Source organism: Moschus berezovskii, chromosome 4 (genome assembly GCF_049115385.1).
Source record: "Moschus berezovskii isolate FMDL1 chromosome 4, NW_MosBer_1.0, whole genome shotgun sequence".
In the NCBI taxonomy this organism is placed as follows: domain Eukaryota; kingdom Metazoa; phylum Chordata; class Mammalia; order Artiodactyla; family Moschidae; genus Moschus; species Moschus berezovskii.
The window spans coordinates 27,030,944-27,043,709 of record NC_142463.1 but is presented as its reverse complement, the minus strand read 5'-3'; the positions used below and the strand labels follow the sequence as shown (position 1 = coordinate 27,043,709).

The window sequence follows — 12,766 nt, the reverse complement described above, 5'->3', positions numbered from 1 at the left end:
AAGTCAGAATAATGTTTCTTTTTCGGGGTGGGGGGAAGGGGGAAGGTATTGACAGAACAAGGGCATGAAAGAAACTTCTATGGTGACAGAAATATGTGCATCTTTACCTGGGTGGTGGTTACATGTGTGTGTGTCTATATAGAGAGACACACACATATATGTATGTTCATCAATGTTTTCCTAAAGATTAATGCTCCTTAAGTACTTCACTATATATATATTTATAATACTTGAATAAAGATTAAAATTATTTTTTAAAAAAACTATATTAACTATAATTTAGTACTATAAGGTTTTAGTGGGTTTTGCTAAAAATTTTACAGTGTTCTCAGTACACCACCCTATAATGAAATTTGGAAAATTTTATTGGCTAAACATTATTGATCTAAAGGGCTAATATAGGAAATAAAGTAACCTAATTCAATTTGTTATTTAATGATGCATAAATCCACCTTTTAATATTATAAGAAGTAGTCATCTGGCCTCTACTTAAATATCTATGAAAAGAAATGTTTCATTTACTGAGCATCTTTGAAATAAGTGCCAGGCACTCTACTAGACTGTAAAAATGAACAAAATATATTCAACTCTGGCCTTAAAGAATTTGTTTCCCTTCATTTTATCAGACAAACATTAAAATAGAGTATTGAACAATGAGAGAGCACAGAAATAACTAACTTGTTTTAGTTTCTCTTAATGACCTGAACTCTGTTTCACTAAAACAGTCATTCACTAGAGCTAGCTCATTCATTCAAAAAATTTATGTTTTAAGAACCTATCATATAAGTTTCATAGAAAGAAAAACACTATAATCTTTACTGTATAATCACTATAGTTATCACTGAGTCAGGTAAGATTGTCTCAAAGGGCAGTAAGATCATTGGCTGAAAGACTATAGGAGAACAGGACACCCAGAGTCTCAAAGTATCACCCTCATTTTACTTTTTAATTGCAAAGAGGAAAAGCTACTTTTGCAGTGGACATACACAAGAGACATCAATTTAACCAATTATAAATTGATACTTCTTCATCTGTTCCAGTAAAATATGACCATCACTTATGATAGTATCATTCCTGCTGAAAACATTTAATCTGAAACTATTTATGAGGGCAAAAACAAACACAAATTAAGGATTTTATGCCAAATATGGCTTAAATGCTTCAAAAATATTAATGATGTGAAAGACAAAAAAAAAATTGGGAGAACTGTTCTCAATGAAAGAATATCAAAGAAACATAAGAACTAAATAGAAACGTGATCCTTGATGGAATCCCAATTTAAAAAATATACATCTTAATAAAAAATTATATATATAAAACATATACACATACACATGTATAAATGAAAGAATAAGAACATCATGGAACAACTGGAGAAATCTGAGCATGAACGATATGCCTGATAATAGAATTATGTGTTAAATTTGTTTCTCATGCAATTGTATTTAGTAAAAAAAAAAAAAAAATGACTTGTTCTCAGGAAACATAAGCTGAAGTATTAAAGTGATAAACTGCAACTAATCCTCAAATGGTTCCTCAAAAAAAAAAAGTATGTGTGTGTGTATAGGTAAAGTAAATGTGGCAAAATGGCAACAACAGGTGAACATGGATGAAGAGTATATAAGCGTCCATGATACTATTCTTGCAACTCTTCTGTGGGTTTGAAATTTTTCCACATAAACAATTGTAGAAAAAATAAATTTTCTTGACAAAGTCATTGTATAGATACAAAGAAGAATCAGTCATAGTTCTTGCTACTGTCCTCTGCAGCCATAGAAAAATCCCCCCAAACAGACTTAGAAATACTTGAAGACAGTGACATGGTTTACTGTACTTTCACCAAAAAAGAAATTTAGCTCTGTATGTCAATAAATTTAATCTTAATAACATACAATTTCAACTACAACCAAATCCAAAAATCATATAAATTTCTAGAAAAATATTACTGAACATAAATAAATAGTAACCATAAAAACTTGAAAAGTAGCAACATTATCCAAACTCTGATCCTCTTACTTTACTTATATATAAAAAAAAAAAGACAAACACACATAGCTGGAATTAATCACATTGTAATCTTGACCACCATATTAAATGGGCAAATAGTAATAAAATCAGGACCCACTGTATAAACAATCCTATGTGTATACTTTCTAATTATGGTCCTATGTGGCTCTATTCTTTCAGGGACTCAAAAAAAAAATGAAGATAATATTTGTCCCCTTCTGAAAATAAACCCCCAAATCGTGACCAGTATATCCTATAGAAACAAAGTAAATGTGACCACACAGTATGAGCTCGTTTCCTCTGATAAACTAATCTTTCACCCATTAAGTCAATGGATTTTCAACTTATTTTTAAGCTTTAGAATCCCTTTTTAAAAATCTTACATGGAAACACTACAGGTAGACCAGAAAAAAGTAGAGATACTCAGACTGAAGACAAAGGGACAGATACATTCCTCAGCCATCTTCCTAGTTCCTGGCCCTTCCTCACCAAGGCAACTTCTTGGAGGCTATCACAGAACCTAGGGAATATATTTTTAAAAAGCTTGTATATCATGGCACCAGGGTTTTCCTGGTGCCTTGACAGCAAAAGAATCTGCCTGCAATGCAAGAGATACAGGTTTGATCTCTGGTCTGGGAAGATCTCCTGGAGGAGGGCATGGCAACCACCTCCAGCATTCTTACCTGGAGAATTCCATGGACAGAGGACCCTGGCAGGCTACAGTCCATGGGGTCGCATTGTCAGACATGGGTGAGCGACTGAACACACATGTATATATGTATCAAGGGACCAAGATTCCCTCCAGTACAACCTCTAGCTACAGTGGTTTGAGCTCACCCAAAAACAACCTTTATAAGAATCTTTGAGTGAACTCCAGGAGTTGGTGATGGACAGGGAGGCCTGGCATGCCATGATTCATAGGGTCACAAAGAGTCGGACACGACTGAGCGACTGAACTGAACTGAAGAATCTTTCTCCTGAAAAAACTTCCAAATATACAGCAACAAGAACAACTGATTTTGTCACATTTCTTTTACCCCTAAATGCACACACAAGCAGGCACACACACGCACATACACATGTACAAAACTGTATCAAAAGTCTATAGCGTTCCACAGAAAGGTCATTCAATCCAGAAAAAGGCATGACAGAGGCAGCACAATGCTGAGAAAAGAAAGTACTCACTTTTAGTTGTTTTATTTTCTTACCTCTGCTGGTAGAGGACTGGTAGCTGCTGGCTTGACTGGGTCGTGTGCCACAGCCAGGGTTCCTGCAGAGGAAGTTCCATTCATGGTTAATTTGGCTGCATCAGCAACTTCTCCATTAGGCAAGATCCCATCAGCAAACCAAACTCGCCTCTGCTCTCTGGGCTGAGCCACTTGAGGAGCCAGAAAAATAAAACAGGCATCACTGTGACATTGGTAGGGTTTCTAACACCAAGAAGAGAAGGTCACCAATTTCAGATGTACAAAGAAACCGCTATTTAGCATTTTACAATTATAAACATAATTGTGACTGCATAAAAGTGGTTATCAGTTAATAAAATACACATTTAAATATATTCCTTACTCTATAATCCCTTAATTCTATAATCTTTAAACATAGTTTTAAAGATTTAAAACACTTATATTTAAAATATTAAATACGTCTATGATTGTCACATACTCTGTCCTGTTAACACAAACAGATAAACTAAGGAAAATGTTTGAAGAGCACAGGAAATAAACATCAGGGAAAAAATATCTAGAAATAGATGTCCACATCTCCAGAAAGTATGAAGTTTCTGTAGGAATAAAGTATCTATCTGGAAAAGTGATACAGCATTTTGAAAGGGCAAAAGATGCCCTGAAGAATGTTGAAGAATCATTAATTAATAAAAGAAGAGCTGGCATAGATATGAAAGAACTGGGAAGCAAACTGACCAGATCTTTGGCTGAAGTGTAGCTGAGAAAGAAAAAGACTGATCTGGCAGTGCGAAAGTAGTCTGCATTTTAGTAAAAGGATGGGGAAAAGCTGGAAAACTGAGTCCGGAAAAATGATCTCTTCAAATCCAGTTTTGAAAATCAATTCAAACAGTGAAAACAATGAGAGACTAGGGAAGAACAACGAAAACAACAAAAGAATTAAAGAGGATAAAGATTTTAAGAAAGAAAACCTGAGCTCATAAAAACACGAGAATGACTAAGGGATGATCTGAAAAGAGGAGGAAATGGGGAAAAGTATGATAATGTCAATAGAAGTTTTTGATCTTCAAAAGGGGAGGAGGGCTATTTAGCAAGGGGAAGGGAATATTGCTAGACAAAAAAGTTATAAAATTAATGAAAGAAGACAAGTTTAATTATCAAGGGAGACACTGACAGGATCATTTTAAAGAAATAAATAATTGCTATTTTTGCTATTCATAATCCCCTTAACAAAGTGCCTTTCATCTAACAATACTATTATTACAAAGATATAATAAACTAAGTTGAGTCTCTAATTTTCCAACTATCATATGATATCATCAGAATTAAAGTTTTGGATTTTACAAAGATCTGTGCACCTAACACAGTATTTTCATATTTTTATATGGATAGATTTTTTTAAATGGCAATATATATTCCAAAAATTGATACTAGAATGGGCTGTTCAGAAAAAAGAATTCTCATTTTTATCACTTCTTAAAGTCCTACAAAGAACACTAAGGTAGGCATGAGGCTAGGATTTTTCAGGCTGACTTCAAATTCTTCAACTCTTTTCAAGTAAAAACAAGTAATTATTCCATTCTTAAGTGGGAGACGGTATTGGCATATTTTTAGAGGTGCCTCCAAAATATCAGGCAATACAATATTATTCCTTATTTGCCCAGAAATAGTCTCAAGACATTTCTCACCTTGTTCTTCCACTTTAATAACCACCCAAAGGGACTTATCTGCAGTGTGTTAAAGACTTGTGATGTAAAATCACATCAGCACCTTTTCAGAGGAACTTGGTGAGGAAAAAGAGAGAGAATAGCACATGATCCCCTACCTTCTGCTCCAGGGTGCTTTAAAACTCCCACAGGTACCATCACAGTGGGAGGTGGAGAGCTCAGGGCTCCTGAGGCCTGAGCTTGCTGCAAGGGAGGGATAGTAGAACAGTATTCAGCAGGATTGTTAGGGTTAGGGCTCTGGCTTGAGGCACTCATCATGTTCTCCCAGGCTTGAGCTAAAGCAAATACAGACACAATCAATGTGAATGGATTGCAAAATATGGACATCAAGACCTCCACAATATTGGATAAATAATGTAGTTCCTCCTCATTAACACTCATAGTATGTCTCTCTTCCAGCTAATAAAGGTATTAAGGAGATAGGTGATTTTATTCAGTAAAGGAGACCATGTAGTTAAGTAAACTATTTGGAAGCAACAAATAAGAATTACATGATACTTCTGATACAGACTGATAGCAGACTAGTCTTGAGGTTAATGATAGGCTCCTGGCTCCTTTAAAGAGGACCACACATTCCCTTAAGAGGGAGTAAAATAATTTTAAACTTACTAAAGATTTACAATTGGGATAGCATTTAGACATTTCTGGTGGTGGGGCAGGTTTAAAATTTAATGTGTTAAAAAAAAAAAACAACTCAGGGGCTAAAAGAGCAAAACTCTGTTGTATGATATTTTTTGTTTCATTTCTAGATTTTTAGGCTCTTCTCAGCTAAAGTAAAATCTCATTTGAAAAATTCTGAAGCCTAAAGCTCAGAAGAAAACATCTCAACATTTCTGTGAATTTTGCTTTTGTGCAATCACTACCCTGTGTAAAAGTATACAGCAAGAACAACCATTTCACATCTCTGGTGTGTCTCAAAAGCACAGGACCCATTTGAACATGAAAATGGGCCAATATCATATAAGTGCCATCAACCAGTATGAATGATCACAAATGTGTTACGGTTCTGTATACTCCATAATTTTACTAAAAACTGACATATCAACTATTGTCTTCAAAGTAAATAGGATGAAAGATGATACAGAAATGAAATATAAAATTTTATTGTCTAGGTTCAGGTAATAGCATACTCTCAGGAATAAAATCACCCAATTTTTGGAGCATTTTAAAAAATATCTCATTCTGCATCAAAGAATGATCCATAAGATTTTGAATACTTGTTGCCTCCAAACTGCAGGACAAAGCTAGAAACAACAGTTATGTTCCTTTGAAAGCACTGGCAGGAAGAGGGAAGGAAGAGAAAAGGAGAAAGGGAAAAAGGGACAGGGAACACTGAAAAGCATCAAATTAAATATTCAGTAAAAGACCAGGCTAAGCCATGCGAGAGGAAAGATGTTGGAAAAACCAGGAAAAGAAGAATTTAGGATCCCCTGTTAAGGGCACCCTTGGCTTAATAAAAAAAAGTAAGTATTCCATATGAATCCTCTGCCATTTCCTTCATCTTTAGCTACGCCAAGTTAAAAAAACAAGCTATCAAGTTGGAAGACCTCATCAAATAAAAGAGGTACTGGGTACTATAATTAAGCAGCATGCTATACTGTGAATAAATATCTGAAAATGAAATGATCACTGAGTGAAATAACCACCATCTGAAAAATGACCCTTAAGAGTAAAGAGAATGAATTCATGTTTGATCAAAATTATAAGAATTCAGAAATGGGAGGAAACTGGGTGGATCATAGGAAATCAGAAAAGATCAGATTAAATAACATGCAATAAGTTAATAAGCCAGCAACAGGAAAACATTACTATGAGCAACGCAGACACAAAGAGCAGGAGGGGCTTTGAGCAGATAAGTTTCAGCCTCCAGGAGACACACTGTCCTGCACAAGCAGCACTGGTATCTAACTCCAACATTTCATGTCTGTTAGTAACTGTTCTAGCAACTGTACAAAGATGCACTTAAAGAGAAAATACCAAATAGTCTGATCAATTTTATTTTATCTTTTTACAAGAATACTCTGGGGTTGGTTGGTTTGTTCGGTTTTAACTAAAATGCCCTTGGATTTATTTCCAGTTCTGCAAAAGGTGAACACAGGATAAGCTATATTTACCCTTTCCTGGCCATGTTCTTTTACCATATAAGTAAATTCAAAATCATTATCCTCATAACAAATCTAAGTGGTACTAAGGTGATAAATGATAGAAAAGCGCAATTATCTTTGATCCTAAATACTAAAAATATTTATTTTTCACAAGATGAGTGAACCAAAGTGTTAATAAGAATATATTCAGTCATTAAGGTATTCCCTAGAAAGAGAACTCTTCCCTTGAAAGGAAAACCTCAGCCCAGTTTCAATATTTCATCAACTTAGTGGTCAATAGCCCCCTCCCACTCCCACTCCAGTTACTTCACAGGAACATTAACAGCCATGTAGCACCAAATTTCCACAAAAATTTCCATTCTTCCTGCAAAACTTACCTGAATTTAGCAATTATTCATTAAACTAGGCACAGGAATTCTGAAACACTCAGATATTTTCAAATTTTTCTGTTAAAGTTACGACATTTGAGAAGGTGAGCAACTTGAAGAGGAAGGCAGGAAAAATCAGGAGTTTTTTCATTGGCATTCTCTTGTTCTGTCTCAGTAACTGTGAATTCAACCTGTTTTAATACTTACCATTCATTAGCACTGAATGGCAGATTACACATACTCTAGCTTCCTTTCTATCCATGTATAACAGTTTACATTTCAGGCTACAGCAGGAAGCACAAAAAACCTGCAGGAAAAAGAACATACTAAATTTACTTAGGATCACAGTATAAAGGAAGTAAACCAATACTGATCAACACTGTGGTCAGGAAACCATATTAATACAACACTAAAAACTTCAAAGTGAAGTCACTCAGTCATGTCCGACTCTTTGTGACCCCATGGACTGTAGTCTACGAGGTTCCTCCCTCCATGGGATTTTCCAGGAAAGAGTACTGGAGTGGGTTACCATTTCCTTCTCCAGAGGATCTTTTCAACTCAGGGATTGAACCCAGGTCTCTTGCATTGTAGGCAGACACTTTACCGTCTGAGCCACCAGGGAAGTCATAAAAACTTCAAAGGAAAATGCAATTGAGAAAGCTGGGTGTGAGACTCTATTCAAAAGCAAGAAAGAGATGAACATGTCTGTCAAAAATAAAAAAAGTTAAATTGCTGACTGAGAACAAAAGTTTTAGCCAAGACTATATAGCAAATATATAGTCACTTAAGTCATGTCTGACCCAAGGACAGAACCACATCTTCTGTGTCTACTGCACTGCAGGAGGATTCTTTACCACTGAGACACCGGGGAAGCAAACACATAGCAGGGGAAAAAAATCTAAGCTGTCTTTAGGCAAAGTTTCTGTTCAAAATATCATACAACATGGGTGTTCAGACCAGTAACATCTGCTATCTCTGTTTAAAGAGTCAGTATTGTTGTTGTTCAGTCACCAAGTAGTATTCGACTCTTTGCGACCCCATGGACAGTATCCCTCCAGGCTCCTTTTGTCCATAGGATTCTCCAGGTAAGAATACTGGAGTGCATCACCATGCCCTTCTCCAGGGTACTGGAGTGGGTTGCCATGCCCTTCTCCAGGGGATCTTCCCAAACCAGGGATCAAACCCAGGTCTCTTAAGTCTTCTGCAATGGGAGACAGGTTCTTTACCACTAGTGCCACCTGGGAAGCCCTTAGCTTTCCTGCCAAGAAGCAACTGTCTTCTAATTTCATGGTTGCAGTCACCATCTGTAGTGATTTTAGAGCCCAAGAAGAGGAAATCCGTCATCACTTCCACCTTTTCCCCTTCTATTTGCCAAGAAGTAACTGGACCAGGTGCCATGATCTTAGCTTTTTTAATATTGAGTTTTAAGCTGGCTTTTTCACTCTCTTCTTTCACCCTCATCAAGAGACTCTTTAGTTCCTCTTCTCTTTCAGCCATTAAAGTCATATTATCTGCATATCTGAGATTATTGCTATTTTTCCAGGCAATCTTGATTCCAGTTTATAACTCATCCAACCTGGCACTTCACATAATGGGCTATACAAACAAAATAAATAAGTGGGGTGACAATAAACAGCCTAGTCGTATTCCTTTCTTAATTATGAACCCGTCAGACTTCCACATAATATTCTAACTGTTGCTTCTTGACTCACATACAGGTTTCTCAGGAAACAGGTAAGGTGGTCTGGTATTTCCATCTCTTGAAGAGTTTTCCACAGCTTGTTATGACCCTCAGCTGAAGGCTTTAGCATAGTCAATGAAACAGAGGAAGATGCTTTTCTGGAACTCTCTTGCTTTCTCTATGATCCAGCAAATGTTGGCAATTTGATCTCTGGTTCCTCTGCTTTTTCTAAGTCTAGCTTGAATATCTGGTAGTTCTTGGTTCATGTACTACTGAAGCCTAACTTGAAGGCTTTTGCGCATAACCTTACTAGCATGGGAGATGAGTGCAATTGGCCGGTAGTCTGAACATTCTTTAGTATTGAAGATTGATCTTTTCCAGTCCTGTGGCCACTGCTGCATTTTCCAAATTTGCTGGCATAATGAGTGTTGCACTTTAATAGCATCATCTTTTAGGATTTTTAAATAGCTCTGCTGGAATTCCATCACCTCCACTAACTTTGTTCATAGTAATGCTTCTTGTGCTGTGTGCTTAGTTGCTCAGTCATGTCTGATTCTTTGTGATTCCATGAACTGTGGCCCACCAGGCCTCTCTGTCCATGCAGATTCTCCAGGCAAGAATACTGGAGTGGGTTGCCATGTCCTCCTCCAGCACTTTAATAGCATCATCTTTGAGGATTTTAAATAGCTCTGCTGGAATTCCAGCACTGTCACTAGCTTTATTGGCAGCAGTGCTTCCTAAGGCCCGCTTGACTTCCCACTCCAGAATGTCTAGCTCTGGGTGAGTGACCACACCATCGTGATTATCCAGATCGTTAAAATAATTTTTTGGTATAGTTCTGTGTATTCTTGTCATCTCATCTTAATTAATCTCTTCTGCTTCTTTAATTTCAGTCTTTGATTGTGCTCATCTTTGGATGAAATGTTCCTTCGATATTTCCTATTTTCTTGAAGACATCTCTAGTCTTTCCACTTCTGTTGTCTTCCTCTATTTCTTTGCATTGTTCATTGAAGAAGGCTTTCTTGTCTCTCCTTGATATCGTGTGGAACTCTACATTCAGTTGGTTATACATTTCCCTTTCTCCCTTGCTTTTCACATCTTTTCATTCCTCAGCTATTTGTAAAGCCTCCTCAGACAACCACTTTGCCTTTTTACATTTCTTTTTCTTTGCGAAGGTTTTGGTCACCACCTCCTGTACAGTGTTATGAACCTCCGTCTACAGTTCTTCAGGCACTCTGTCTACCAGATCTAATCCCTTGAATCTATTCATTATCTCTACTATATTATCACAGGGATTTGATTTAGGTCATACATGAACAGCCTAATGGTTTTCCCTAATTTCTTCAATTTAAACCTGAATTTTGCTATAAGGAGCTGATGATTTGAGCCAAAAGTCAGCTCCAGGTCTTGCTTTTGCTGACTATATACAGCTTTTCCGTCTTTAGCTACCAAAAATGTAATCAATCTGATTTCAGTACTGACCATTTGGTGATAACCATGTGTAAAGTCATCTCTTGTATTGTTGAAAAAGGGTGTTTACTATGACCAGTGCATTCTCTCTCTGTGACTCCATGGACTGTAGCCTGCCAGGCTCCTCTGTCCATGGGATTTTCCTGGCAAAAATACTGGAGTGGGTTGCCATACCCTCCTCCAGAGGATCTTTCCAACCCAGGGATCAAACCCACATCTCCGTCTCCTGCACTGCAGACAGACTCTTTACTGCTGAGCCACCAGGGAAGCAAATATATAGGAGGAAAAAAAAAATCTAAGTTGTTCTTAGGCAAAATTCCTATCCACAAACACATAACATGGGTGTTTAGATTAGTAACATCTGCTATTTCTGTTTGAAGAGGCAATATAGCAGGTGAAATAAACAAAGACTGGGAATTCTGGGCTTTCACTTCTGTTTTTCTACTACCCTTATGTGTGGAATAATAATCATACCAGCTGCTTTCATTGGTTTGCTATGCAAGCCAGGAAAGATCAAAATACACAGTTTAACCATAAAAGTAAGCACAGCCCCAGCTACAGGGAATCAAACTAGGCAACCAAAAATTAGCCATGCCAATTTCCAGCACCTTATTTCCACTTTCCAGGGTTGGTTCCCGACAATCTTAACTTTCTTCTCCCTTCCATACAAGGCAACAAGAATCTCCTCAGCTCCCTGTCAAGATTTATTTTCTTTAGAACTCATCATCCCTATCAGAGAGAACTTCATACAGGTAGAAAGGTGTTCCCAGCAGTGCACATTTTACTAATCCAGTTTTTATGGCCAATAAGTATCCTGTATCTTACATAACTGAAACAAAAGATGAGGTCCTATTAAAGACAAAGTGAGAGCAATCACCTCTTCTACTAGGTATAATTAATCTACCTAGTTATCATGATTACCAATTTACATTTTCAGAGGCTTCCCATTATCAAAATAACTGTGTGATATAGGGAGAACTGGGGATATATTACCTTATTTTCTATCAGAGGAAACTAAATTTGGATCGTTAAATGACTTGCTCAAGTTCACAGGAAACTATATGAATAGTAGGCACTTAACATACATGTATTCAGTTCAGTTGCTCAGTTGTGTCCGACTCTTTGCGACCCCATGAACCGCAGCACGCCAGGCCTCCCTGTCCACCACCAACTCCCAGAGTCCACCCAAACCCATGTCCATCGAGTCAATGATGCCGTCCAACCACCTCATCCTCTGTCGTCCCCTCCTCCTCCTACCCTCAATCTTTCCCAGCATCAGGGTCTTTTTCTTCGCATCAGGTGGCCAAAGTATTGGACTTTCAGCTTCAACATCAGTCCTTCCAATGAACACCCAGGACTGATCTCCTTTAGGATGAACTGGTTGGATTTCCTTGCAGTCAAAGGGACTCTCGAGAGTCTTCTCCAACACCACAGTTCAAAAGCATCAGTTCTTCGGTGCTCAGCTTTCTTTACAGTCCAACTCTCACATCCATACATGACCACTGGAAAAACCATAGCCTTGACTAGACGGACCTTTGTTGACAAAGTAATGTCTCTGCTTTTCAATATGCTGTCTAGGTTGGTCATAACTTTCCTTCCAAGGAGTAAGCATCTTTTAATTTCATTGCTGCAATCACTATCTGCAGTGATTTTGGAAAAATAAAGTCATCCACTGTTTCCCCATCTATCTGCCATGAAGTGATGGGGCCAGATTCCATGATCTTAGTTTTCTGAATGTTGAGCTTCAAGCCAACTTTTTCACTCTCCTCTTTCACTTTCATCAAGAGGCTCTTTAGTTCTTCTTCACTTTCTGCCATAAGGGTGGTGTCACCTGCATTTCTGAGGTTATTGATATTTCTCCCAGCAATCTTGATTCCAGCTTGTGCTTCCTCCAGCCCAGCATCTCTCATGATGTACTCTGCATATAAGTTAAATAAGCAGGGTGACAATGTACAGCCTTGACATACTCCTTTTCCTGTTTGGAACCAGTCTGTTGTTCCAGTTCTAACTGTTGCTTCCTGACCTGCATACAGGTTTCTTGAGAGGCAGGTCAGGTGGTCTGGTATTCCCATCTCTTTCAGAATTTTCCACAGTTTATTGTTATCCACATAGTCAAAGGCTTTGGCATTATCTCATCTAAACTCATAAATTCTATGAAAGCATTCATTCATAATTAACAGAGTCAAATAAATGTGAAGTAAAACTACTCTGTTATACAGCTAGT

The 12,766-nt window shown here is 37.4% G+C and overlaps 1 protein-coding gene across 6 annotated transcripts in view; it reads right to left on the bottom strand.

The window, feature by feature from the left end:
- ZFYVE9 (zinc finger FYVE-type containing 9) overlaps positions 1-12,766 on the bottom strand; it is a 189,735-nt gene that overhangs the window by 65,509 nt on the left and 111,460 nt on the right. For 3 of the 6 annotated variants that reach the window (XM_088835291.1, XM_088835290.1, XM_088835295.1), the window contains exons 4-6: positions 7,599-7,698; positions 5,017-5,193; positions 3,216-3,385 (exon numbers count right to left, since the gene is read on the bottom strand). In XM_088835291.1, coding sequence (XP_088691417.1) covers positions 3,216-3,385; positions 5,017-5,193; positions 7,599-7,698 — 447 coding nt within the window. The remainder of the gene's footprint in view (positions 1-3,215; positions 3,386-5,016; positions 5,194-7,598; positions 7,699-12,766) is intronic. The other 3 variants (XM_088835292.1, XM_088835293.1, XM_088835294.1) reach the window with 3 other exon arrangements.